This window comes from Drosophila suzukii, chromosome 2R (assembly GCF_043229965.1).
Source record: "Drosophila suzukii chromosome 2R, CBGP_Dsuzu_IsoJpt1.0, whole genome shotgun sequence".
Taxonomy (NCBI): Eukaryota; Metazoa; Arthropoda; class Insecta; order Diptera; family Drosophilidae; genus Drosophila; species Drosophila suzukii.
In genome coordinates, this window is record NC_092081.1 from 7,973,954 (window position 1) to 8,001,420 (window position 27,467).

The 27,467-nt window shown below is 39.3% G+C and overlaps 8 protein-coding genes across 23 annotated transcripts in view; 4 read left to right on the forward strand and 4 right to left on the reverse strand.

Annotated features, from left to right (window-relative positions):
• Positions 1-27,467, forward strand: part of SLO2 (slowpoke 2) — a 108,173-nt gene that overhangs the window by 46,408 nt on the left and 34,298 nt on the right. For 7 of the 15 annotated variants that reach the window (XM_070995089.1, XM_070995078.1, XM_070995083.1 and 4 more), the window contains exons 2-3: positions 13,080-13,967; positions 21,228-21,418. The exons of 5 other annotated variants lie outside the window; for them this stretch is intronic. In XM_070995089.1, the coding sequence (XP_070851190.1) occupies positions 13,830-13,967; positions 21,228-21,418 (329 nt within the window). In that variant the 5' untranslated portion in view covers positions 13,080-13,829. Of the gene's footprint in view, positions 1-13,079; positions 13,968-21,190; positions 21,419-27,467 lie in introns of those variants that run through there. 3 more of the 15 variants (XM_070995084.1, XM_070995087.1, XM_070995086.1) reach the window with 3 other exon arrangements.
• Positions 722-3,365, reverse strand: LOC118876984 (uncharacterized). The gene is made up of 3 exons (XM_036813759.3): positions 3,089-3,365; positions 2,955-3,026; positions 722-2,901 (listed from the first exon to the last, which is right to left on the reverse strand). The coding sequence occupies exons 1-3, from the start codon at positions 3,295-3,297 to the stop codon at positions 999-1,001; spliced, it is 2,184 nt and encodes a 727-aa protein (XP_036669654.3). The 5' UTR covers positions 3,298-3,365; the 3' UTR covers positions 722-998.
• On the reverse strand, positions 14,507-16,703 carry Gr47a (Gustatory receptor 47a). Its single transcript, XM_017073372.4, has 2 exons — positions 15,715-16,703; positions 14,507-15,019 (listed from the first exon to the last, which is right to left on the reverse strand). Exons 1-2 carry the CDS (start codon positions 16,639-16,641, stop codon positions 14,861-14,863), a joined length of 1,086 nt encoding a protein of 361 aa, XP_016928861.3. The 5' UTR covers positions 16,642-16,703; the 3' UTR covers positions 14,507-14,860.
• On the reverse strand, positions 18,353-19,019 carry LOC108008098 (uncharacterized). The gene is made up of 2 exons (XM_017071887.4): positions 18,900-19,019; positions 18,353-18,842 (listed from the first exon to the last, which is right to left on the reverse strand). The coding sequence occupies exons 1-2, from the start codon at positions 18,970-18,972 to the stop codon at positions 18,448-18,450; spliced, it is 468 nt and encodes a 155-aa protein (XP_016927376.4). The 5' UTR covers positions 18,973-19,019; the 3' UTR covers positions 18,353-18,447.
• On the forward strand, positions 22,736-23,396 carry LOC108009217 (uncharacterized). The gene is given in 1 exon segment (XM_036813761.3): positions 22,736-23,396. A coding segment is annotated over 1 exon segment (354 nt). The 5' UTR covers positions 22,736-22,852; the 3' UTR covers positions 23,207-23,396.
• LOC108009215 (uncharacterized) lies at positions 23,817-24,356 on the forward strand. 2 transcript variants are annotated; one of them, XM_017073376.4, is made up of 2 exons: positions 23,817-24,158; positions 24,218-24,356. In XM_017073376.4, the coding sequence occupies exon 1, from the start codon at positions 23,957-23,959 to the stop codon at positions 24,077-24,079; it is 123 nt and encodes a 40-aa protein (XP_016928865.1). In that variant the 5' UTR covers positions 23,817-23,956; the 3' UTR covers positions 24,080-24,158; positions 24,218-24,356. The 2 variants fall into 2 exon arrangements, with proteins under 2 accessions (XP_016928865.1, XP_016928864.1); XM_017073375.4 differs by having other exon boundaries at positions 24,215-24,347.
• LOC108009214 (uncharacterized) lies at positions 24,428-24,915 on the forward strand. Its single transcript, XM_017073374.4, has one exon. It carries the CDS (start codon positions 24,428-24,430, stop codon positions 24,587-24,589), a length of 162 nt encoding a protein of 53 aa, XP_016928863.1. The 3' UTR covers positions 24,590-24,915.
• Positions 25,348-26,322, reverse strand: LOC108008097 (merozoite surface protein 9). The gene has a single exon (XM_017071886.4). It carries the CDS (start codon positions 26,172-26,174, stop codon positions 25,794-25,796), a length of 381 nt encoding a protein of 126 aa, XP_016927375.4. The 5' UTR covers positions 26,175-26,322; the 3' UTR covers positions 25,348-25,793.

Below are 27,467 nucleotides of genomic sequence, written 5' to 3' on the forward strand. Positions count from 1 at the left end.
TATGTGAATTATTTATATCGCATACAATTTGAATTTCTGCTATTTGCATTTGTCAGATTGTTATTTGCTGATTGACATTGTGTGCCGGTGAAGGTGTGTATTTGTGTGTGTGTGTTCCTGATTGGACTGTGTTTTCCCCAAGGGAAAGCCAGCGAAATGGACGCCTCGCATGTCAATCTTCATTCGACAGAGTGTTGAAAGCCACTGGTTAAGGGTTATGGAATCATTAGAACGAAAATCCATATATTTACATTAACTTTTTTCCAGAAAGAATTCCGTTGGGCATTGCATTCAATTGAAATCATGGCTAATTTCACTGGCAATGCAAAAATAATTAAACCAACGCTAAATTGCATTCGCATGCCATTAGTATTCATGTTTGTCGGTCAATTTGCTGTCAAAATATGCCAGACCAGCAGAAGTGGCTGGGTCAGGTCACTTAACCGCATTAAAACCGTCAGTCGGACAGCGGGCCAAAAACTCATTTGATGTGTGAATGCACTTAAAAAACACTGAAAAATTAATTGTCAGAGGATTTCACACAAGCAAAATATAGTTTAACCAGGAATTATTTTAAAAATTGAGAAACGAGTTTATTAGAATCGTTAAAAATTATTTATAATGAACAATTTGGAAAATTATTATAATATATATATATATATATTTCAATTTCACATGAGATGTTGAGTATTTTTTTTTGAATAAACAAGTATTTTTAAGTATATTTTGGGATGGTGAATAGTTCCAGTTCCCTCCGCTAGGTGCTGATCCTTAGACCAGATACTATGACCTTCAGTTCCAAAGAGATTCAGAATACTTTTCGCATAGTAAGATTTTCATTTTTGCGGTTGTTTATTTTAGTCTCCCTACCCACACTCTCGGGGCGATTCGTCACTACGTGGACTGCCGTCCACAAGGGCTTTACTAGAATTATGAAAACGAGTTCTATACTCAACTGCATTAGCATCGAAGTTTCTTTTTATTTGTACGTATTGTTTTTACTTTGATTTCTGATAAATTTGGGGCTTTCGATAACTGGACGAACAGTAGTACAGTCGCTTCACCATTTCATCCGCCTCATCCGTGGTCATGGCAAAGACCTGGAACACTCCCGACTCATAGAGTCTAGCTGACACCCCGGGCAGTTCCTTGTCCACATAGTAAACGAAGTTAGCCTCACGAAGGAATGGTTGTGCAGAAAAAGTGTGGATCCTACTAAACTCCTCCAAATTAACGCTCCAGGGGAAGCTGGCACCAGAAAAGAGACGTAAGTGGAGAAGCTTGTGGCTGGGATCGGCCTTGAAATTCATATTCCCCATGGTCTTGGCCACGATTTTGTGTAGGGTTTCGGCCAACTCTTCATTGCTTCTTCCGTTCACAATCATCACAGTGCCATTAGGCCATACCCAGCCTATCTGAGAGGACCCAGTTCGCACTTCAATCACACCAATACTGCTTTTGTAGACGGCATTCTCCCCTCTCATGGCAGCTACCTCAGGATACATATGTGTGTTCATTTGAAGGGTGCAAAACAGCCTACAGAACTTCAATTCGATGCTGAGGGACAAAGGATCGCTTTTAGGTTTGGTGGGACGTCTGAGTATCCTGATCTTCTGGAGGCACTGCTCCTGACGAACTGGTATGGGTATAAGCACCAACAATCTGCGCAAGTGCTCGACCGACTTGAAACCATATTGCTGTGTCCACTTATAGGCGAGTCGTTTCGATTGCGGATTCCTAAATTCCGACTTGTTTTGGTCAAGGATATCGTCTAAGTCCTCGAGGCGAATTGTGGCTATCCCGCTTCTGAAACCAGTGGCTCCTGGTTCTTTGGATGTTGTCTTGGTACTCTCGCTTATTAGAAGTTGCAGTTGTTGGAAGATGATTTTACTACATTGTTGGAGCCACTCCTTATTTGCTGCATCATCACGGGGCTTTGGCGGGATCGATTCGATACGTTCTGGCGTAGACTCGGTCAGTTGCTTTTCTTTAACTGGATCTACTGCAGTTGTCTTTGGAATGCCGAGTTTGGGAAGAGTTTTTGGGACCACTTCATAGTGCACTCGTTTTACGGACTTCGGCTCCACAGCATCAACTTGGCGATCTCCTACTTCGAATGCCACACGAGGCCTTTTTCTAACTACCTTTGGCTTTTTGGGGAGAGGAGGTGGCGGCTTTAACACCTTAAAAAGGACGTCATGAGTTTTCGGATAGTCCCTAGCTAAGGTCAGCAGCATATTGAATTCCTCAATGTCGCTGTAAGGGTTGTTGAGGCCCTCCGATTTGATCCAATCGTCCAAGGCCCTTTCTTCTTCCAGACCAATACTCAAGCGACTAAAGTCGAAAGGGAGATCGTTGCAAACACGAAGATGAGAGTTATCCTTAAACCATTTGCTATTTTCATCCCAGTCGAAAAGGCCGTCCGCAGCACTATTGTCTTGGGGTTCAGAGGCATTCGAGGAAGATGCCTCGGGCATATGGTATTCCTTGACTTTTGAGGGCGGAGATTTTGATTCCTCCTGACCTGCCATACAACTCAATGGCCACTCCGCTTCCGACGGCAGCACCGAACCCTCCTTCAGGCGTTCGTAATTCTTCCATATGTGCGATGACGACGGCAGATTAGGATCGAACAAATCCACATAGGACTCCACGGGTGGTTTGGGAGGATAGTTGTGGTCATTTTTCCACTCTCTATCGAAGAATGGTTTTGCCACTGACCCGCGTACTTCCGGCATCTGTTTCGCCTTCTTTTGGGTGGGTAATGGTTGGGCCTTGAATACTATAGATGATCCTGGTGGTGGCATTAGCTCCTCCACGGATCTAATATCCATGGGTTCAAAGTTCCCCTGGTTGCCCTGCAGACAAAACTTGTCGGGCGACGGTTGTAAGACCGGAGCCCTGAAATGGTTGTAAAACTTAATTACTTGCCTAATTTACTAAGGATGGCTTACCAGGACGAATGAAGATCAAAGGAGGTATCCGTTTGTAAGGGTTCAATTGGATCTTCTGTAGTCATCAGGGCCCTAAATAAAAAAAAAAGTTCTAGCTGCTCAGCCTGAAATTAAATGATCTGATCCGTTCCTACCTCTCAAAAGACTTGGAACTCTTTTTGTGCTTCTTCTTGGCCTTCTTGGACTTCTTGGTCTTGCGGCTTGTTGAGGGCACTTCGTCTGAGTTGATCATCTTAAGCATCTCATCTCTGCACAAGTATTTCATAAACTCCTCGTCTGACTCTGAATCATGCGATTCCCTATTCGACGGTTCACAAAATTCGACTTTCGACGGACGCGGCATCGTGAGAAAATAATATTTTATGCAGGACAGATCTTTACAGCTTGAAATTAGTTTTATTAATGCCAACTGTCGTACTGAATTGTCAGGCGGCAAATTTTCTAAAACTCTACGGGTTGCTTCGTTCGAAATTGTCGTTTGATAAAACTTTTGGAAATGAGTTTTAGTGGCTTTTAAAACGATCGATAGCACTATTGATTCTATCGATGGTTTTAAAATTTTGGAAACAAATTCAATACCGCTCAGCAAAATATTAAATTTTACATGATGTGTATGGTATTTTTATGGAATGAATAAGTATGTTTAGATATATAAGGTGTTTTCAATATAAATGTTCAGCATTGGACTTTGCTTGGACTTAACGATAGCTCGTATTATCGATGGTGCACAATATCAATATTTATGCTTATTTAAACATTAGATAATCTTTAATTTTGTATTAACCAAGACTTGGCAACATTTTTCCTCGCAGTGTGGGATGCAAAGGCCAACAGACTGGCAAAGATATGGGGAGAAGGGGGCCTGTTGGTTGGGGTGTGAAAAGTAAAGAACCGCAGGGCTGCCGTTGTTCCTGGAATTTGTTCCTCCCGCACACCGAGCTAGGAAAAAGTTCTGTTTAAGTCAAATATTGGCCTGGCCCGGCCACCTCCGCCGCCTCCACTTGGTGGAGGTCCTCGACCAGGGATGTTAAACGGGAAATGGCAACAGGACAATGCAGATGCAATAAAAAAATAAGAGAAAATATAATCGCTGAAAAAGGGGAAGTAGCAAAATAAAGCTGAATGACTTGCAGCCATTTCAGGAAAAAGCTTAAAGAGTCAAGTCGAAGTGGAAGGGTCTTCATCAATTATCCAAGCGTAGAATGCAATTGAAATTTTCTACTGGGGCGGATCAAGATTTTTATTATGCTTTATAACGTACAACACCATTTTCACTCCCCCTCCCCAGGCTGGAAAATCGTAAATTTACGGCTGACAGCTTTTCCAACCGAAGGAACGGGAAACGAGTCGGCTTATGTCAGGCCTGGCTAAGTGCATGACAATCACAGATAGTTGGTGGCATGAGGGACAGAGAAATGTCCTTTTTCGACCCGGTTTCGTTGTTGTTCTTGTTGTTGCAACAAAGGACCAAATAAACAAACAAATGGACAAACACACAGACAGACCAACAAACCGTTCGACATATTGCAGCCGAAGAAACAAGAGACAGTTTGATGGACAGCCTGTCAACGCGCAGTCGGTTCATATTTTACTATGGCATATAGTAGCCTGACTTTCGGATTAATGGTTTACAACAATTTGATTTTACGCCAAACACCGATAGGGCATGTATAGAGGGAAACTAAAATTGGATTTTTATTTTTGTTTTATTGATTGGTTAGAGATATGTGAACATCCTTACTCAACACGAAGAAATATTACTAATGAATAACAAGTTAAGAGCACTATCAAAAGTAGGCTATCCAGATTTACTACATTTTTCCAAGCCATTTGAAAAATTGCGTGAGGCAAGTCCTGTAAATATTTGACAAGATATGAGGGCGAATCCTTTCACAACCTTACAAAAGTGGTCATGCCTCTAAGGATACAGAGAATTATTGATCGCGGGTCAAGTTGTGGCAGTTGGCAAGGTGCGTTATCATGCAAATTAATTGCATTGCACGGCGAGGCGTATTATAAGATGGCCACTGTCACTGACACCGCATTCCAATTAAATCAACACATTGATTTAATTAAATTTCAACCGTTTTACGAACTCGAGCAACTCAGTTACCGCTTTTTTATCGTTTTTTTTTTGCCCTTTTATTGGGTTGTGGTCGAGTTCGGTGCGTGGTAGTTCAATTAAAAATACCATCGATATGCGAAACTGCATAATTTATGCAGAGGAGTCGCCAGGCACTCTTCATCTTCCAGAGCGAAGCTCTTAAATATATATTGTTGAGTGGGGATAAAGCCGCAGTATGGTAGGTGGCATGTAAAATGTTTTTTAAATTATTTAAGTTGTGGTATATCAGCAATTTTACAAGAGAAAGTTGCTTACATGGCATAAAAATAATTACCAGCATACTAGTGGTTTATAACACTTTTTCTTTGTTACCACAACAAAAGGCTCCACACTCGCACACTGACAAATGCCTTTCAAGTCCTCGCCAAGTGTTTTAATTACAAAAAGCGCGACAAGCGGCTAACAAGAAGCCATGCTCTACCCATACAATCCTAAGCCGCTTAATTTATTTACATGAGCCCCAAAACATGCTTGAGCCGCCTTAGCAGTTTGCGCCACCTAAATTTGGCTTAAATGGCTTCGAGCCACATGTTGACAGCCAAGATATAGGCCGAGAGTTCGCGCCCGGGGCCTTTGGCTCGTGTCAACAATTTATTTTTGTAATTCATGAATGAATAATTAGGAGCACACCATCTCAGCCTGTTGTGATTCACACGGACTTTAGCCGAAAAGTGGGATTTTAATTGTACAAATCCAATTTGAACCTATTAAGCAGTGAAACGTGGAAGTTAACTTTGATTAGTTATTATATTTCACATTTTAATATGGTAAAGATACCATAAATCTGTAAATCTTTTAGAAGGGCGCCTAAAAGTATGCAACAAAATATTTTGATTGCGGAATGCATTCAAAAAGGTGAAGTTTTTATTTAATACAGTATACTTTTATGCACTTTTTTTAAATAAATAACTGATTTAAATAACATATTGAGTTTGAAATCATTCACTACCTACAATTTTACGTAAGTGATAAAAGAATTTCTAATACTACAATTCAAGCGCTTGAAAAGAAAGCACACACACGAATACTCCACAAGTACCGAGCGTAAACACCTGACTTACACACAAACTACCTTTAGCTCATCATTTATTTAAGGAAAGTTTTCAGGAAATTTATTCCAACTTTTGCTCAACTATTTTTCCTGTAAATTTCCCTCTTTATTTGTATGACACGTGCAGCGATGAAATTTTATATTTAGACGAGATGGCAAACTTTTGGGCCACATAATGACTGTTGACAATTGCCAATAAGGGGGTGTGGGGTCCCAAGACCCCACCTTGAAGGACCCCACCATATTTTGGGCCTCGCTAAGTGCGATGAGTTTGCCATTTTATTGTATTAACAGCAACAGGCTGTCCAAACAGTGGGACGGGCAGTGTACACTTGAAGAAATCGCCTGGGGATCTAAGAAAGGGTCCCGCCAAACTAAATATCTTAGGGTCACATCCTTAATCACACTGCTCACAGTGCAGGACATGTTTTATTAGCAGAAACAGCAGGACAGCAAAACCGTCCACCAAATGAATTACCTTTCTCCAGTCCCCCTGAAACAAAAGGGAAATGTGTTTTGCTTGTATGAGGGGACAGAAACAACTTTCATTATTCCCGTAAATACCAAAAACCAGGGGTGGCCCACAGAGGGGTTTCAGATGGTGGGCAGAAGGGGGACTAGTGTTTGCTTAGCGACTAAGGCGGAATTCCTCCATTTATTCCGGGCCAAACGCAAATTGATTGTTTACTTAATTTCATCATCGATTTTGTCGCTCGGAAAGTTTTTAATCAACACAAGCCGGGTCCCTAGCCATGTAATTCATTGATCATCATCATCATGCAAATTGGCAAAAATTAATAACAATTATAATTTACAAGCAAAAGGCATTTTGTGGCCAGCTCTTGCGGTCACAGCTGGTCCTGTGACGTGCAAAGTGTAAATTTTCCCCCAATCCCCGAATAGTTAATTATTAATTTTGCCTCGGAACTTTGAGTTTTCACTTCAGACTGCAGCCAACTGGAAAATCATACGCTGCGTTGGCCATAAAGTGGGTGGAAGTTGTAATTTGTAATCGGAAAGGTTTCCTAATTGGCCCCAGGTACGGTGAGACCCCGGCTGAGAGTTCATCTAATTACCCGGAAATAATTTGAAAGCCTTCGCGAAATTCAGGGAATATTTAATGTGGACCGAAGCTGCTAATTCTGATTAAATAACTTTCCAATTCCTTAAAGCTGGCTCATTTAAAGCTCGGAGTGCTTAATATTTCATGAAAATAAATGATGGAAAACAAGGTACAGAGATGCTAAGTATGGGATCTACCAGTATCCAGAAATTATAGATAGAAGAAAGAAAAATAGAAAATTAAGTAACATCCGATTTCTCAATGTCGGGTTAGTGCTCTAGATTTTTATCCGCAGAGAAAGTTAACTTAAAGTTTAACTTTCAAAAAAGCCAATTTGGTTTTATCAATGTAAGGTTAATTTTACCTGTTATTAGAAAATCTAAGTAACATCCGATTTCTCAATGTCGGGTTTATCGGTCTAAATTTTTATCCGCAGAGAAAGTTAACTTCAAGTCTAATTTTCGGAAAAAATTTGGTTTTATCAATGTGAGGTAAACTTGACCTGGTATTACGACATTCAATGGGATAGAACTTGTCTTTGGCAATAATTTTTTTCGACCGTTAGTTTTAACTATAGCGTTTTCTCTAGTTAATATTTTATAATTAGAAATTACTTTTCTTTGAAACACCATTTTAATTCAATGAAAAAAGTTAAGAAGACATTGAGAAATCGGTTAAATTGGTAAAATTAATTAGTGTGGTAATTGAGCCATTTTAAAATAAATAACTAATTTATTTGACTGACATGTTTTCAACACATAGCCGCGATTTGTCGAAAAGGCTGTGCGCCTTGCCACTTTTACCTCCGAAAACTGCTCTCATATTGACTGTAGATCTCACGTGGTAATGCTAACTGACAGGTGGATAATTGAGCCAGAAAAGCAAGATAAATAAGTGAAAAAGAGAGAGCATGTGAAAGCTTTTAAGTGACAATTATGTGGCTGCTCTGGCCTGATGCGAAGTGACGTGCACAAAACTTTTGCATTAAATATTGCGGACCGAGGGCAAATTAATATTAATTGTAAGTGTTCCATTTCTCGCGCAGCCAGACAAAACAAAAGGCAGACTAAAATAAATTGAATTTATTACGGACGTGGATTGTCGGGGTCTAACCTGGATGAAAATTGAATTTGCCGCTGATTGAGTTTAGCACTTTCTTCGAATTCACATAGAGATGGAGGCATATATTTTATTAATAACCAGGCGTGGTGCTCTTGTGGATGATTTTTTATGCATTCCAGAAAATTCAAATTGCGTAATAATAATGAGGCGCGCTCCTCTCCTGGGGGAGTAGAAAACTCAGCGAATTCACAGGACAAAATTCAAATTGCAATTCGCCTTCTCTTTTGCTCTATAGCTTTCCTGTTTCTGTGTATTTTCCTGTTGGTCATAAATTCGTGTTCAATATTTAATGAGCTGAATGTTTTTGCGCTCACAGGAAGTGGTGGCAGTGGCAGCGGCATGGAGTGTGGCCTTTAATGCACGCCTTTAAATTGTTTATGGGGCGTATGAGTAATGTGCGCAACGCATTTGCCAGCTGATGTGTGGCGAATGCACTTGCCAGCGGCCAAATCAGCCATAAAACCCGCTCATACCTGCCAGGGCCACACACACGCAGGTCGACTGGCTTTCGTCCAAATTTTGGCCATCCCCTCCTCGCTCCCTGTCACATTAGCCAACTCATTTGCGCTGCATGTCGAGGGCATCAAGTCACTCAACCGGAGTGCAGAAGGCATTTCTAGTGGACAGGCAGGTAGGCAGGCAGGGATTTGGCTTCATTTTTGCCGCTTTAGTGTGTTGCAGTTAAAGGTGTTGCTGTCTTCCCTTTTTGGCACGTTTAATTTGAGTAAGTACACTATGGTATGCCCCACGTTGGCCGCCAGTACGTACGCCCCACGTTGGGCGCCATTTAGTACGTTCAGCTCCCTGCCCCACGTTGGCCGCCAGTCTTCATTGGCCTGTACAGAGGAAATCAATGAAAATACTGCATAACTTCATTTGTCCCCTGCCTTTTTCGAGTGGCATTCAAGGGGCACGTACCGACAACACAGCGGAATCGAAGCGAACAGAGCGCACACAAGGCGATTTCTCAATTTAAAGTCATTTTGCGTTTTCCCAGCGAACGCTGGCCAAGTGCTCCCTATCCTGTACTGCTGTACTGGTATACTGCTATGCTGTTATCCTGCATCCATTTTGCTGGCAAAGGACTCCTGCTCTATCCCTTGGTGACACATTTTTATCGTTGCCAGGCAACGCATTGCATTTTTATCCTCTGTATAAGTCGCACCCCGCTCCAGCTCACACCATCTTGTTTGCTAATCGCCCAACTGCAGCTGGGTTTCCTGCCCTGTTTCGCTTGGTTTCGTTATATATTCCCGGGGAGTCTCGAATTTCAGCAGATCCGCAATGTCGAGCGAAATGGTTTTCGATTGGATTTGACAAACGTATGCAAAGTGGGCACGATGTAGCAGCAAAGTGCCGTCAAAGTATTTGGGTTAGACACTCAGCTGTAATCGTATATCGCGTTGTGCGCTGGAGTTTGTCAATAAGATAATCAAACATCAAACATTGGAAAAAGAACACTTTGACAAAGTAGCAATAACCCAAAAGAGATAAGTTGCTGAGCTGGATATCTTTTTAAGCACAGCTCTTCAAGTATATTTATCTATAAGTATGCCGTTGACACGGGATATATTCGGGGTCTGCTCTGCAGAATTGTCTACTTTTTAAAATATCCATATCCAAATTTAATGAACGACACAGAAAACCTATTATCTCTTTCAATCAGTGCTTAACGAAATCACGAAGTCTCTGTGAAAAACTTGTTGCTGGGGGTATACATTTAAGTGAAAACTTTCAGACACGCTGAAAGGCAACATTCAAATCGAATCGATGGCTCTGCGACCCCCTCCCCCTTGCACATATTAATTAAAGTTTGTTAATGCATTGCCATGGCGAGCGAGTAAAAGTTACAACGAAAATTGAAAACTTTTCTCGCAATTGAAAGTTGTTTAAACATTCATAAGCTTTCCATTTTCCCATCTCCATGGGGGCATGGACTGGGGGAGGGGGGGCTCCCAGTGCGGTGGCAACTCGTATAAAAGTAACTAAACTAAACGCAACTGGAGCCAAATGGCCCGGTCAGTTGGCACTTAGCTAGTGCCGGGCCAATTATGAGCCAAGTTAGGTCAAAGGAGGGGAAAATTGGAGGGGGAAATTCTCCTGAATGGATGGCAGCCGGCGATCAATAGGACCCGTCGTCTTCGTGCCCTGTCAGTTAATGTGCTCAATTGAGTGCCGAAAATTTCGTAACCGAAAGCGTTAAATGCCAGCCAGTCAGCCAACAATGCAGGAGCATTTTGGCCAACTTAACACCGTTCGGGTTGTATTGTTGCAATGGATGCGGTGCGCTGTGGTGCTTTAATTACTCGAGACGCCCCAACTCGGGCTCCTTTGTGCATTTGGAACCCCGGCAAACGTGGCAGCAATTAAAGTAAGTGGCGCCATTCTCCTTTCAGGCTGCCGTGGCCATTTCTTTTGGCCGAGAACAGGTCCTGGTCGTCCTGCCCCGGCAGCATTAATTTCCGCTGACAAACACCCTCAGCATAGTTTCCACTTTGGTGAGATTTTTCATAATTGCCCCCCGCTCGAAAGCCGAGTTTTTCTTATTTATTCCGCAGCTTCTTTGGCATAATTTTGTGTGATCCTAAGGACTTGTATAATTATTACGGAGGCTTTTTTTAACTTTTTAAGAATAATCCCTAGTTTCATTTAACTTTAACTTTAAAAGATTTAAAACTTATTTAAAGAGATGTTCTTAAAACATTATGAAATATTTAAATACAGTGTTTTATGCTTTATAATCATTTTGTATGATCATTAGGACTTGTATAATTGTTACGGATACTTGTCTTTTTAATCCTTCCTATTTTGACACTTGTAAAATAAAGAAAAAACCCTATGCCCTTGTGACTTTTACTTTAATAACTTATTAAACTTAAAAAAAACATATTTTTGTTATTTAATTTGCCACCTCTTTAGCACTAAGCTATATTTTATTCATTTTTAAAAAAGGTACATTTCTATACTAATTTATTTATTTTTTTTAATTTTCTTTAAATTGGATATCATACTAATTACTCTTAAAAGGGAATGTCTGTAGTCTTTGTGAGGTTTATCTTCTTTTATTTGTACCAAGGGCAGGCAAGCCATGTGATTAATGAGTTCAGTATTTTTGTGCAGAGCTGAAAATAGTGTCAAATTTTGTGGGCCAAAAGCTAAGTAAAGCCAGGGATTTGTTTGCGGGAAATTCATGGTAATCCAGAAATAAACAACATTTAAGTAATGAACTCTTAAAGAATGATTTATGAAATGCAGAGCGTTTTAAAAATGAATCAAAGCACTTATAATTTAATTGGCTTAAAGCCCAGTCGTATCTTAAAGATGGTATCTTTGTGAATTTAAATCACTTTGAAACCTCAACTTTCGAAGGCACTCCCCTAATCCAATTTGAGACACTTCATTGGCACTTCCTCTGTATTTATTTCTTATTGAGTTTCAAAAGAAAATATTCAAAGTAAAAGCCAAGTTCGTAATTACTCACAGCACAGCAAACATCCATAGAGACAAATACGTGTAATTTGCCAGAATAATGTTGTGTAATTTTCGAATTCTGTTGGAAAATTGCCCAACCCCATGTGGGTGCTGTGCGGTGTGAAAATGCCAACACGGCAGAACAAATTCCGATTTAGGGACCAAAACAACAACATTGGTAACTACCGAGTGAAAACAATGGAAATGGGAAAATAAATTGAAATGAAATGATTTCTCTGTGGCTTCTCCAGCGACACTGGTCCTTGGTCCCTGGGCGGCTTTTGGTCCTTTGGATCTTAAGTTCCATCAGTCCCTTCAGTTTCCCTAGTTCCCTGCAGTTCCCTGCTCCATGTCCGTTTGGCATTTTGATCTTTAAAAATTGCTTTGAACTTTTGGCATAAAAAATCGTAGCCAGATAGCTGATGCGAAGAGCAGAAGCCCTAAGATAAACTTGTATGTACGTTCAGGGCTGATGGCGAAAGTTCCTTGGCTCTGGTGGGGTTTTTTAGGTGGGTTACTTGGGATGGTATAGTGGTCCAAGTTGAAAAGTTTGCCATATACCAAATGTGTAAACTGTCGAGGCAGCAGCAGCTGCTCTTGTCTGTGTGTGTATGTGTATGTGTGTGTCTTGGCCATAAATTGAATTTCCAAAATGGGGACAAAGCCAAGTCTCATGTTGCATGTGTGTCGCGCTTTTTGTCACTTGCAACTGCAACGAAACTAATAATCGAAGAAATTTCGTTAGTTCCACCATGTCAGCGCACACCTGGCGTATGAGCAATATTGATTTTTCTATATTTAGGCAGCTGGGATAGCCGGTCGTTTTGCAGCAGATTAAGCGCTTGACTCTCTGGCCAAAATGAATTAATTAAGCATATTATATACACTCACTCAGTTTGGCCAGCTTATAGAATGGTTAAATTTAATCAGCACCGAGTTGGGCAGAATTAAATTATTGTGGAGGAGACAAGTGGCCAGTGGGAAAATGGAAAATGGCAAGTGGCCGGGGTTAAGTGGCACAAAAGATGGCAAAATTGCTGCCTGGCACGCATTTCAACTTAAGAAATGGCCGACATCGGACTCTTCTCTCAACGGGTGTCCTTTCTGGCTGCCTGGCTCCTTTGCTCCTTTTCTCCTTTCATTATTTGCAAAATATCATGGCCATAATTTCGTTTGGCAAGCAAATGTTTCAGTTGGGCTCCCGGGAGGGCCAGCACACTTGAGTCGATGCGGATATTTAGTTTTTTTTCTCCTTTCTTGCCCCCAGCATCCATATATATTTCTCATTTGCAGCACGAACGGAGAAAACAATAAATATCAACTGGAGGAGTCCAAGAAAAGCAGCTTTAAACATATATATATACACACACGATATCAACCAGCAACTGACCAAATACACTTAATAACTAACTAATAAATAAACAAATACCTAATCCAACTGAGCGGACCAAAACGCGGAAACTAAATCTAAGCTGCAAAAAATATCAATGTGAGACTTGTGCTTGTAATACAAATCGAAGACCAAACAGTATCGGTTATACGGATCTAGTTTAGGAACATTTATAATTAGCCTAGCACTTAAGTGTACATATGACCAGAATGGAATACAAACTTGGTAAAAGCTTTAAACTAGACAACTAAGAACGGAGAGGGGCAAAACCAAACTCGAATTTTGCTGTCAATTCTCGTGTGTAAAGTGTAACTGAACGTGTAAACTGTAGACTGTGCTATAAACATATTCAACCTATTTATAAAAACACTAACTAACCATATACAATATATATATATATATCGTATTTTTGTCGAGCAAAAAGCATTTAGACCGGGCAGAAAAAAAAACAAAGACCGCTTTCAGGTAACTAACAACACATTAAACAATCTTTTCTGGGAGCTTTCATTGCTGTGCTTTGGTAGATCTGTCTATAAGTGTTCCTTATGCATTTATGTGGCCGTAACTGTGTGTGTGTGTGTATCTGTGCCCTTGCCTGTGTATCTATGAGTTCCTAGCACGTTATAGCCATCCTGCGAGAGTCCTTCTGCAAGATGAGCAACGTCGACTTTGAGCAGAACACGCCGAGTGGCAGTGGCAACGATAACAATGATAACAACAATAATAATAACCCCAACTGCAGCCGTTTAGCCAGCATTCGTAACTACAAGTTAGCTAATTGGTTTCCACAAGTAAGTTTTGTTTATCCTTTGATTTCTCACTCACCTTACCCCATTCATCCATTCGGTTTTCCCCTGCTCATCTTTGTTTGCTCGACAATTTTCACACCGCACCTGCAGATGGTTTTCATTCATGGCAAATCAAATTAAAATGTTCACTCTTTGGCATCAAATACACAATGACATAGAAGTAATACACCTGCACAAAGTAAAGGAAACGGAGTCCATTGTTGTCGCCGGATGTGGGGCAAAATACCCTGGAATGGCTTAAAAGGTTCCGGTGGAGAAACAAAAAGGCAACGAAACAGAAACTTTGTAAATAAAATAATAGAAAGCATAGTTATACAACATTCATACTTTAATTAAATGAAAAAACAGGAAACCACAGAACTTTACTTTTGTACACGAGTTTAAAAAAATGTTGAAGTTCCTAATTTAATTCTGGTGAGCTAGAGGAATTTATACGAAATACACAGTTCATTTAGCAAACTACTTCCATTACTCACTCATTTAAAGTTTAATGAAAGGTAAACATGATCAGAACCACTTGTTTTAACCTTGCACAGGGTAGTGTAATATTCGAATCCATGATATAATGCCTACTTTTTAGTCAACTATTGTGCAACCTTAGCCAATCCTTCCTCATCACCATCATCTTCATCACCCAACCAATCGTCATTGTGCACAGCTCCTTGGTTTGTGGCTCTGGATTTGGATGCATTGTCGTTGATTTTTCCATTATATATTTACTGAATACACATATATGTAAATGTTTGTTTGGTTCGGTTCAAGCTGTGCATGTGGCTTGGTTTTTTGCTTTGTGTCCTAGGTCCAGACAAACTCTTGTGCCTCGTATAATAAACTCTTAGAACCGGAGGATTTGCTTTGAATGCGGATTCGACGGTCTATGCCTTCAGTTTGTTGTAGTCGCCTTGCAGCCAGCATATTGTGTACAACGTCGACTTGGCCATAAGCGCCAGAGTCAGCTTTCGGTCCAAAGTAAACACGTTAAGAAAGACGACCTGTTTGGGATATAGGGCCAGCTTCAAGGTGAACATGGAGACCTGAAATAGGAGTTCAAAAAGCAAGTTTAGAGCGCTCTAATACAGAATGAGCTGACTTGGCAGGAAGTTTCATGGGTCAAACACTTGGAATTTAATTTTGCAGAACATTTCACAACCCAAGGAAGATTAGACTTTAAACAGAATGTCTTTAAACAAACAAAGTTAAACAAAGTTTACTAAATAATATAAAGAGATTCCAACAATACTGTTATAAAGATTATAGCCCTGCAGAAATGTCTTATATTCAGTGCTAGCAAAATTGAGATAGTTATTTTAGGGTTTGGTTTTCTGATTTCTGGTTTGTTTTGAATTTGGTTAAAACCAGTTCCTAAAGTTCCTAAATGCACTTAAATATAGATACAAAATTCCAAAGATTCTGTGTTAGAAATTATAGCCGTGCATGAATATAATGAACATAATAATCCAGAAAATGTTGTTTTTTGATTACTTGGAAATAAAATACTTCTAGTTCGATTTAGTTTTTTGAATGGTTTGATTATACTAGAAATTTACCCAAACTCTCCCCTAAAAGTATACCTATTCAAGTAAGAGCTTTTAATTTTCTTATTGAGGGGATTAAATTCTACTAAATGCTGAATAAGATAAAGTTCTAAAGTTCTGTGACCCCCAGATTACATATAAATCTACCTTTTGATTGGAAAATATTTTAAAAAAATATATATTTAAGTACTCACCAATCGATCCATGCGATTTGTCTCGCGTAAAATGCGCTGTGATTCAGCTCTATAGTTGGTGAAAATATCAGCAATGTCTGTTCCAATAAAAAGGTTGAATGCATCCAAAATGTAGCTGAGTATTACATACACTCTCATTGCCACACTTGAATCGATGGATTTCGGGGCAGCCAGTATCTGGAATATCTCGTAGCCGTAGGTAATTTGGAACCAACTTTTGCAGGCCAGAACGCACACCGAAATATATCCAAATTCAAAATTAACCTGGTCGCTTAGCAACAGAAGTTTTGAATAGAGTTTGAAGCAGTGCAGCGTTTTCTTTAAGCGATTTCTCTGTCTTGATCTGGTTAAAATCAGTGCCATTTGCTCATTTAAAAGCTTTTGAATGCGACTTATTTGCCAAAGAAAAACGTAAAGTACTAGAACAGCTGCCAAAAGCATATTGTAGACCAGCCAACAAGATACCAAATTCAGATAAAAATGAGATGGTAAAAGTCTCTTCAGATAAATCGGATAAAATAGATGGATGCGAAGCAGGGTTATCGAAACGAATGTGATTTTCATGTAAAATCGGTATTTCAAAAGAGATCCGCTTGGTTTTCCAGTAAAATATCTCTGCTCCATCTTGATTAGCCCATTGGCCAATTTTCTTATGCCCTGGGTTTTTTCCCAACAGAACTGCATGCAGAAAGCTGAAGTTCCACCCATGGTGAGAACAATTACACAAATCCTCACATTACCGGCGGTCATATAAAGCATCCATCCCAGAGCCAAAACACAGAGAATGTGGTGTATCAGGCAGTATATCTTCAGCTCCCAGGTGCCACTAAATCCATTCTTCTTCGTATTAAAATAGTAAGTATTTAGCCCATTGAGAGCCGTAAACTTTGTGATTAAACTATAAATTTGCGAGCTAGTTGGTCCCATCTTGAAAACTGGCTATTTGCATTCGGTCCCCGGTCACTTTATAGGCTTTTTAGGTCAGGCCAATTAGGTCCGTATATATAGTTTTGCCATTCATCACATGGGGAGCGATAAATAGGTCATTAGGGAGTCGTTAGTTGGCGCTGAAAAATTGTTCTCACATTATCGCTCATTTAACAGGATACGGGTAATCAATTAAAGGACATCAAAGTCATGGTTCACTTGAATGAAGAGTGTGTTACTTTCGAATATACACTTGATTAAAGTGACAGATGTACTTGTGACTCCAGTTGAAATGAAAATACCCTCCGCAAAGGCATTCAATAGATGAAAAGCCAGCGACAGATATGATTTTCAATATGGATAAATCAAATACAGAGTGGAGGCGGCCGAGAAAGCCCAATAACGTGGCACACAAAGACCTTTTGTGTGGCAAACTATAATAAAAGTATGGATGCATATATATAAAGGTCCTCGGGGGCAGCTCCTCGGTTGCTCCATGCTCTCCTGTTGGGCAATCAATACTGCTTTTTAATGAAGAAATAAAAGCGGAATGTCCACTTGTGTTGTTCGGACACTGTCGTAAAAATTGTCTACATTTTTATTACGTATCTTTTGCTGGTTGGGGCAAGTCAGGCCAGGCCAAGCACCGTGAAAAGATTGTATCCTGTCTGCCATCCGTCTGTGGGTTCCTCCCCGGGTGTGCCCTCTACATATATATCTATATATATATGGTATGTGTATAGTATATCTCCCACTCGCCAGGCTAATGGTCTCCAGGAATAAAGGCACGCACCAGCGCCTAAACGCGTGCTGAGCTGGAAAATATTCTCTTTTGTGGTTGGGAAAACCACCTAAGCCACCACCGTTCCGAATTTTCCACCAGCGACAAGTGTTTATTTTGGCATTTTTCAGGGGCTTTTTTGTTTTGTTTCCCTCCTCTTGTTTTTTTTTTAGCCTGGTCAGCGTTTGACAACGCACTCAACCCGATAGAAGAGCCTGGCGAAACCTCAATCCCTCAGCAGAGGGAGGTCCTTTGTTGGCCTAATGATTATTGCTTTTCCTTCGCTTTTTTCGATTCCTGCATCGGTATTGTTCGCCTTTCCGAAAATGTAGCACATTGTGCGCCTTCGCTTTTTTTTACGACTTTTTTCAATGGACGTGAAAATACTTTGTTGGGGGGGAGAAATCGGAAGCCTGTCCTCGGTCTGAAGGGGATTTTATGTTATTTAAATGATTTGCTAATTTGGAAGAGCTTATGGGTTCCCCACTAAAGCGCTTTATAAACAATCCTAATTGGGAGATCCTAAAGCTCTCGAAATTTAATAGAATATTAATCAAAATTATTTATTTCGACATTCTGAATAAATATAATAGTTTTATAGTAACAGTTTATTATTGTTATTAATAGCTTCTAGCAAAAACTTTTTTAAAATGTATTTATATATTTTTATATCACCTAGTTAGTATATCTCTTTGATGGCATACCGTCTTGCACTCTAAAAACAATCCTAATTAGGAGGTCCCAAAGCTCTAGAAATTTAATTGAAAATATTTATTTCGGCATTCAGAATTAAATATTATAATTTAATAGTCACAGCTTACTATAATTATTTATAGTTTCAAGCAAAAACTTTTTAAAAATGTAAATACATACAGGTCCTAAAGCTCTCGTAATTAAATTGAAATTATTTATTTCAACATACAGAATTAAATATTATAATTTAATAGTCACAGTTTATTATAATTATCTATAGTTTCTAGCAAAAACTTTTTAAAAATGTATATACATATTTTTAAACCACCTAATTAGCATATCTCTTTGATTTCATACCGTCTGGTTCTTCGAGTTCTCTTAGGTCTTCTAGTTTCTCTGGTAGATGGTAAACCACCTCTTGTTGTGGTCTGGTATTGCTCAGTTGTTCTTTTAATTTCAGCCTGTGTTGTTGCACAAGTGGTTAAACGTCCTGACTTGGCGGCTGTTTTTAGGTTTATGGGCTTGGGTTTGGGTTTGGGAGTAGGTTTGGGTTTCACTTTGGTCCTGCGATTTAGGCAATTCTCCTCACATTGCTTCTTTGAGTAACCGTCAATGCAATGAAGGGCCTCCTTGCATTTACCATCTCTAAGGACCCAGAGTGATCGCAGGGGATCGCACATTACTCGATGTCTAATTACCACCACACCCATAGTACAGTAGTTAACCCCTGAAATTGAGAGAGATATAGTACTTATACTCATATACAGTAAAATTCTTTACTTACCTGGTCGTTTTATTACAAGATGAGCCAAAACTATAGAAATTAAACCCAAAAAAACAACTGTGATGTTTCTCATAGTAATTTTAACTGACTGAATGGAGGTATATTTTCTTTCTGTTATTATAATAGGCATAACATTTCAATTGGTGAAGCTTTTAAATAACTTTTTATTTAATGTGGAGCAAATTTACTCTTAACTGCAATATAAAAGGCAATTTGGCATGGGAAATACACAGTTTTAGGCAGCTGAGTTTCCAAAGGCCCAGGGATTATTAATTGTTGGATTTTATTTTAATTTTCAGTGCCATGTGGATGAGTAAATGGGCAGTGACAAACGTCATTAGTACTAATAGGGGTATTGTCATACAAATACATCCGATTATGAACAGCCATTTATGACAAGGAACTTACTTTCTCTTTTATTTATTTTCCTTGGCTATCTTTTTGTGTAATTTGCTTTAGAGCTTCGTCATTCTGGGCTATAATAAATGTTTAGGATTATATGTGCAGCTGGGTGGCATTTAAATATTCTTTTTATTTAAGTTGATCCTTTAAAGAGAACATAATTGGACAAACAAAACTGAAATTCAACAGAAAGTAGATTTAATAAATTTAATAACTATACTGTTTAAGCTTAATGAATAGAAAGTGAGTGTCTGATAGTTGAAATTTATTAAAGCATGTATGTATTAGAAGCATTTTTGGATTTTAGAATTTTAAATTTAATTTTCCTATTTAAAGTACATACTTTTAATATTAGCCAAATCAAACGGTCTAGCAAAACCAGCTAATGATATTGCAGAGTTTTCGTTTATATCCCACTTCAGTGCCACCCACAGCCCCCTTATTTTCTGTTGGCTTTTATAATTAAGTTTCGGGTACGCAATCATTTAGAGTGTTTGGAGTATTGAGGCAGACGACGCGACAATGTCTCCAGACCAAAACAAATTTATGCAAATTTCGATTAATTTATTTTTGACACAAGCGGGAGCATTCATTCCACGAGGCTCATTAAGCAGGGAATTCGCTGGCTAATTGAACGGAAATCTCGGGCTGATGACAAGAGAATCGGTTGATTACCGGCAAATATGTATTTGCCAAACCAGCTGATTGCAGCCGATCAATCAATCAATTTGCCAACCGAATTTGCCTTGGCCTCGGGCCAATCCATAAGAAATCTCAAAATAATGAGCGGACCTACAGCTTTAAACTCTTTTGGAAATCGGGGCTTACCCACAGAACTTCCGCCATTTCCTGCCTTTTCCAAGGACATTGTGCCGCATTTTCGAAGGGACATTCTCTTGGCCAGAATGCGGTTCATATTTCAATTTCCGGAATGGTAGTAGCATTTCAGCTTTTTAGCTTTGAGTCCTCAGTTTGCGGACAGTTGCCAGTTTGTTGCTGCCTTCTGTCAGTTGGAAAGTTATCCACATTTTTTGTTCAAAAATGCCATTTCACTTGAAATTTGATTGATACTACGGAAGTTGGTTTGCGCCCTCGAGCGTGTGGCTCTTTATTTGATTTAGTTTTGCCATTAGTTTGCTTTTGTAATCTCGGGATTGTTGGGATTAAATGTGAGGTTTTTCCTTAAGCTGTTGGAATTATATGCTGCAGAGTGAAACTTAATTATTAATTTGTTCCTTTTGTTAGTTTAGTCATCTTGGGGATTTATTTTAATTTGATATCTTAAATCATTAAGAATTGTTGGATTTTCTATCTCTCAAAAAGTCATTAAATTAGTTTATTTTGAAAATTAAATAGTTGGAAATTTCAATTCATTTGGCACAAGGGCACTTTGCAAAATTATTCTATTATTCCTTGGCTTTTTGTTAATCAGCCCATAAATAATTCACCATGTATGCATTTATTTATGCCTTTGTCTGCTGTTTGTGTCCGCTTCAAGTATAGAAAGCTCCCTCAAACACCCACAAAAAACATAAATTATATCTGTAAATTCGCTGTGCTTTTACCATATGCCTCACAATAACTCATGCTTTTGATGACTATAAAAACTGCAATCGACCAACAACCAATATGAAATGCTTAACAAAATTACTAAAAATATTTGTGCAAACCCAAAAAAACCAAACAAAACCAACAATTAAAACGCCCTCGACAACAATAATCGAAAAATTGTGCACAATAACGTGGCGAAATTCGACGGAAAATCAACCCGCTAAAACAAACAAACATTGGAACTGCAATTGAAATTATTTCGGCAATCAACTCGTCATAACACCCAAAAAACACCCACCCAAAAAACACCCAAAAAACCGAACCACCACCCCCCGCAGAATGTCAATGTTCTTCTTTCGATTGCATAACCTGCAGCGCGCCGAGGAAAACAAGCGCAAGAAGCGCGTGGAGCAGCAGCGCCAGCAGCGGCAGCGGAGGGGGGCCAAGGTCTTCAAGTGTGTCAGCGACTCCACCGGCCACCTGACCCTGGCCCCCTCGCGCCTCTTCGAGCGCACGCCCATGAGTCCGTCGGACAGTCTGGACGAGATCGCGCTGCAGATCCCCAGGTGAGTGGTTAGCGGGGGACCCAAAGGGGTCAATCAATGCTTGTGGAGAAACGTCCTCTCTTAGGATTTGTAATATCATAACATGATGTTATGAACTCAATAGAACCACTTTCTTTTGCATATAGCAAAAAATAGTAATACAAACTTAATAATAATATTAATATTATTATTGTTGGATTTTAGCTTACTCATGTTTAGTAACAACATTCACTTCCTCAGCTGTTACCTGAGCTATGACATTCAACTGTTTGAACAATATTGTTATAAATACACCTAGTAAATAAGGCATTTATTTTAATCAACTGACTTTAATTTAGGTAATAATACTAACCAGTATTAACTATATATTTATATATATATTTATATATTTACTAACTATATATTTAAAGACAACAAATGGGTTTAAGTCCATATGGTATGCTGTATGACTTTGAATCTTTTTTTAGTCAATTGTATTTGTTATTCTATGTGTATGTGCAAGTCACATTGTGTTTTGTTCTAGTAGTGCCAATAATTATTGGCCTTAGGACCTACATTAACCAAGGTTGAAGAGGGTATGAGTATTACTAGTTATTGTTAGAGCCCTTTTCTTATGTGTGGAGCTTCCATGTAGAGAATTCTGACGATTTAATTTAGTAAGCTGGTGTAATTGAATGAGTTAGTTAAATAAGAAAAATACGTCAACCATCAAAAAAGTTATTCTTAGTACCAAGGATATTTGGAGTGGATGTACAACTACGGGGTCAAATTTCCCGTACGCATATTTAACTAAGAGGAGGCTTAAAACTCCCAATTTCCATACATTTCATGGGTTGTATACCTTTAGCTTAACATGAGGATGAGATTATTTAAATAGTTTATTTTTAGCATCTTTCTCAGGTGTTTAAAGTTCCAAAACGCCAAAAACGGTCACCCAAGTCTTTTAAAAAAAGAAAACAATGGGGGGATTCCGTGGCTAACCTCACCTTTTTGGTTTTGTCTGCTGCTGAGTGACATAGAAGAACCTTTGCAAACTTGGGGAGGATTTCGCTTGTGTGGTTTGGCCTGGGTGTAAATAAGCCAAATACAATTCTGCAAGTCACTTTGGATAAATGTGGTGATGTCAAGGGATGTCTTGAAATGAAACAACTTTTAGATTGGAAGGAACTATAATTGTAGAGCGATTTAGAATAATTAGAATCTTAAAATGAAATACCAATGTCTACAGTGGAAGAATCTGTACTTCCTTGATAGAAACACTCTGTAATAAGGTTTTTAGCAAATTTACGATTTATTGAAATTCAGAATTTCTTTCAAAATGACCCCAAAGCAGGCTGCCCCATTCGTTCTATCTCTTTCAATCTATCAACAACTTCAAAGTTTAAAATTTTAAGTCTTCAAAATTGCTCTATATCTATATTTTTAACCGGATTAGCTTGTTTTATACTCCCTGAAATGCGGATGCTTTGCGACAGACTTTCGGCCCTGACCGCGGGCGCTATGGTCGGTGTCTGGTACGCCAAGAATTTCCCCTGTGAAAAGTCCAAGGGGGGAGGGGACCACTCAAAGCCCAAGGACAAAGGCAAGGACAGGGCGATGGTCCAGGATAAAGGCAAGGAGTAGGGATAAGAAATAGCTAATCTGGGTGGAACTACTTAGGGCTCCACTTACCCGAAAATGATACGATACGTATGTGACAGTTCTCTTATCCAAATTTCTCCTCTAGTTACCCGTAAAAGTTCTAATAGGCAGAAGCAAAATTCAAATGTCGACGATGCAATCGGCATGAGAAGAGAAAGTTTGAAGTAAATGACCACTGACCGGATACGATAATGCTTCTGATAACGCCCCACCGGAAAAGCTCTATTGTTATCGATGCTTCTTAGGATTCAGAACCATGTTTTATTACGATTCCACCCAGTTGATTTACTCTATTCAAGAGGTGTTAGTCCCTTGGCAATTTAATAAAGATGCAAAAATGCGTATTAAATAAAAAAGAGATCTTTAAATTTCTCTTAAATTTGTGGGAACATTTAAAGTTTTAAAAAAATATCCATTTCAAGTGCAGAAGTCATGTTTTGTACTTACATTTTTCATACATTTGTACTTACTCCTGTGACCCTGTCCCCCCCAACTGATTCACATTTGGCCAAATCATGTCCTTTGTAGCATGCGGCGCCTTTGTTGTGCTGCATGCCACACAAATACACGCGAATTTCAATAAGAGTTGCCAACGGAGGTGGTATAATGGCACTTTAATTTCGCATTTTCACAGCCCAGGGACACACGTAATCCCGGCTAATTAAATTGCCCTTTGTAATCATTCAGTTAATTAAGTGTGCGCCGGGCCAAACCCAATAATTTAAATTGTATAGAAAGTGCTTCCAAGCAGGCTGTGAGATTTGGGTTAATGTGCTTTGGAATTTCAAGCTGGCATTTTTCAGTTATCCGTTTTGGCAACAGCAGTATACTTCCATGAATTTGAAAATTTTCTAAATTGTGTAAAATTTTTAAAGATCCGTTAGTAGTTTCTTTTGTTTGGCAATTACCATCTACACCATGCATTTGATGTGCGAGCGATTGACTTCGGTTTTTGCGGGCGTCTTGGTGGGTTTGTGGTACGGCAAAACCTTTCCAGAAGACACCAAGGCCAAGGATTCCAGCAAGGATAAAAAGAAATAGGTCAGATCCGACGATCCTAAGTTTCTAAAGTTCCAACTCACTAAAAAGAAAAACCCAGCAAGAATCAACATAGTTTAAGGTGGGTATTGGATAATTACAAACCTAATATACCATAATATAATATCTCCAATCTAGTAGTCGAGAGGAAAACCTTCAATCGAGTTCAACGACCTGTCAACCCGGTCGCTTTGACACAGCTCAGTAGTTATTCGGCTTTACAACCAGTATTATCAGACTTTTGACTTGCACAAAATTTTTACCGTGTTTGGTTTTCATCCGACACCTGCCAGCAATACCAATCCAAGTTTCGGTCAAAATTGTGGCAAATCCTGTCGAGCTTTTGGAGCCATGCCCTGCTGTAAGCGTACCGAGGCCCGGCGGGTGTGCCGGCCAATGCCGTCGCTCCTAGCCAGGCTCAACTGTACGCCTTGCAATCGCGTCCTGTTCTTCGTGATCGGGGTGGGACTGGGCGTGCTCTTCGTGCGCAACAAGGACGGCAAGAAGAAGTGAGGGTGTTCCACATGGGCCAGCGGCGTTACCAAGAACCCAATCCCGTCCAGTAGTTAATCGACATCGAGCCACCCGGAACCATCTGGAATCACTATGAAGTTCTCAAGCCTCAACACGGCCAGCAAAGACAAAGTACCATTCGATAAGTTTGTCCGCCGAAGAATTGATGAACAAGAAATTTCTCAGTCGATAAATTTATCAATAGAGCAATTTGTCAATCGAACAATTACCTACCATAGTTTCTACGGATTTCTTCGGTTGATCTATTCTCTATTTCTCTGTTAACTTATTAAATTAAAATATATAAATTTATGGCTGTACAGGAATTAACCGTTTAAAACTAATCGAATTTTTAATTGGGGTATCAATAGCGAATACCCATAGGGGTATTATCAAACTTGGGTGCTTAAGTATTGTGGTATGGACATCCGAGGACTAGAGTTGGAAAAATGTCAAATGTGGGTACCATGAATAGTTTTGGCTATCGATAGTGACAACCATGGATATCGATAATACCGATACAATTGTTTGTATAATGAAAACTGTATGTAAAAAAATGTTGAATCAATATTGTTGATCCTCAACGGCCATTGATTTGCTAACCTTACTTAAAGCCTAGCCTAAATATTTAAATATTAGATATCTGTATAGTTAAATACAAAATTGTAAATTGATTCATTATGGGCATTTCTATAACGCCGCCGTTTCTTAAAGTATATTAAGTAGTATGACCGTACTACCTAAAAATAGGCAATACATTTTTGTTCATCATGTTAACATTTTAATAAGTATATCAACAAACTTATAAGCCTCAATCGGTAATAACAATTTTTTGCGTAGTTTCCATTTTTGATACGGATGTTATAACAGAAGTCGCCAAAACCCCGATTGTAAAAGAGATTTGTGGATTTTGTATATTTTTCGCCACGTTATGTGCAAACATGAATGATTATCCATTATTTTATTAAGCCATTACTTCAGTCCAGTTCGAATTCCATTCCGATCCTAAGTCTTGATCTGGAAGTATTGGGGTATACACTAGATTGTAAATGAAGAAGCCGTCCATCAACGTGGCAGGGGACTGTCCAATAATAATTTTGTAGTACTTGAAATTTGGGGATTGTAGAAACGATTGGTGACTGGAATTTTGGGGTAAGGTATACTGCTCCTTGACATCTCCGGGGGATCTTGGGGATCCTTAGCGTTACTTGGCCTCCTTGCCCTTCTCCTTGCCCTTGTTCTCCTTTTCCTTCTTCTCCTTCTCCTTCCGCTCCTTCTCCGCCTTGTCCTTGTCGGCCTTGGCTTTCTCCTTGTCGGCCTTCTCCTTCTCCTTCTGCTTCTTCTCCCGCTCCTTGGCCTCCTTCTCCTTCTCCTTGGGCGACTTCGCCGCCTCCTCGGCAGCCTTCTGGGCCTCCTTCTTCAGCTGATCCCAGTATAACCCGATTCCCGCCCCGATCAAGAAGAAGAAGAATCGGTTGCAGGGCACGCAGTTCAACTTCTGCCACAAGGTGGGCGGCGGACGACAGGGGGGCGGTGGTGGAGGACAGCAGCGCGGGGGCGGGGGACAGGCGGGCTTGTCGCACATCTTCAACGGATTTGAAATCGGAGGATTCTTCGAAAAACGATTAAATTTTACGCCAAAAAAAACAACAGAAAAATGGTGTTAGCCGAATCGAAAATTTAGAGTAGTGAGGTCCGTGCTACTATCACATGGGAGCCGAGTTATTGACACTGATTTCGTAAACTACTTTCTGAAACTGCTTTTGAAAGTTTTTTCAAGTCATGCTTGTTTTAAAAAGTGAGCGGAACATACTCCCCCTTAAGTAAAAATAATAACATCTTTTAATAATAAATATAATAAATTTTAAAAATTCAAATTCATGCTGTATGTACATATATCTATATATACTCTAGACAAGTTTTCATATATTTTTTGACCACTGTTTTGACATAGACGCGTTTAAGGTTATGAGTTCCTATTCGCACACTGAGACTTTCACCCCTAATCAGCTATATCTATATAACAATATTTCCACCTATGATGTTCAGGTGATATTTTCAAGTGAATTTCGAGTCGAATTAAGTAATAAATATAGGGTGGTGGGTGGCCATATTTATACTTTTTAATGATTTCTGATTTATTTCCAAAATCTTTTTGGTAAAATCCAATATCTGCTTTTTTAGAGCACTCTAAAAGCATAACCGTTTATTACAAAATACATTTTTTTTAAGAAAGTCGCAAAATTATAGTAAAACCTTAGATTAATAAGATTCTAATTTTCGAATAAAATCAATTTTTCCAAAAAGTAAAGGCAATTTCGGTCTGTACTTCCAGGCTTATAATGTCATTTTAAAATACTTTTCAAAAACGATCACCACACTTTTCCTTCAAGGAAGCTAAAGCCTCATTTCTGTTACTCCTGGGCCAAAAATAATGGATAACTCTTGGTTTCTAACCTTTATTGTAGGCTGTATTGTGGGTTATTTAATAGGCAAGAACCATTAAAAAAGGTAAGAGCTTCCATGCATTTTCAAGTAGGCTTTTGCCCAACTTTCACTGTATTTCTTCTAGCCTTATAATTCTGATAGCCTTACAAGTTTTACATTAACTGAATTCGTTTGGAAAAAATGGATGTGGATTGGGTGATCACATTTCTAGTTGGCTGTTTGGTTGGATACATGGTGGCCAGGAATACCTAGGGGAGGATAAATCAATGGAGTGCTAAAGGAGGCCCACTACATACATTCGACGGCCAACCAAAGTACACCTGGGATTCTATGTACTTGAATATTTCTGCCTGCCTAAACTTCGAAATCTGGACTGGTTTCCAAATGTAAAATTCACTTGAATATTGGAATCAAGAATTGCAAATCCTTT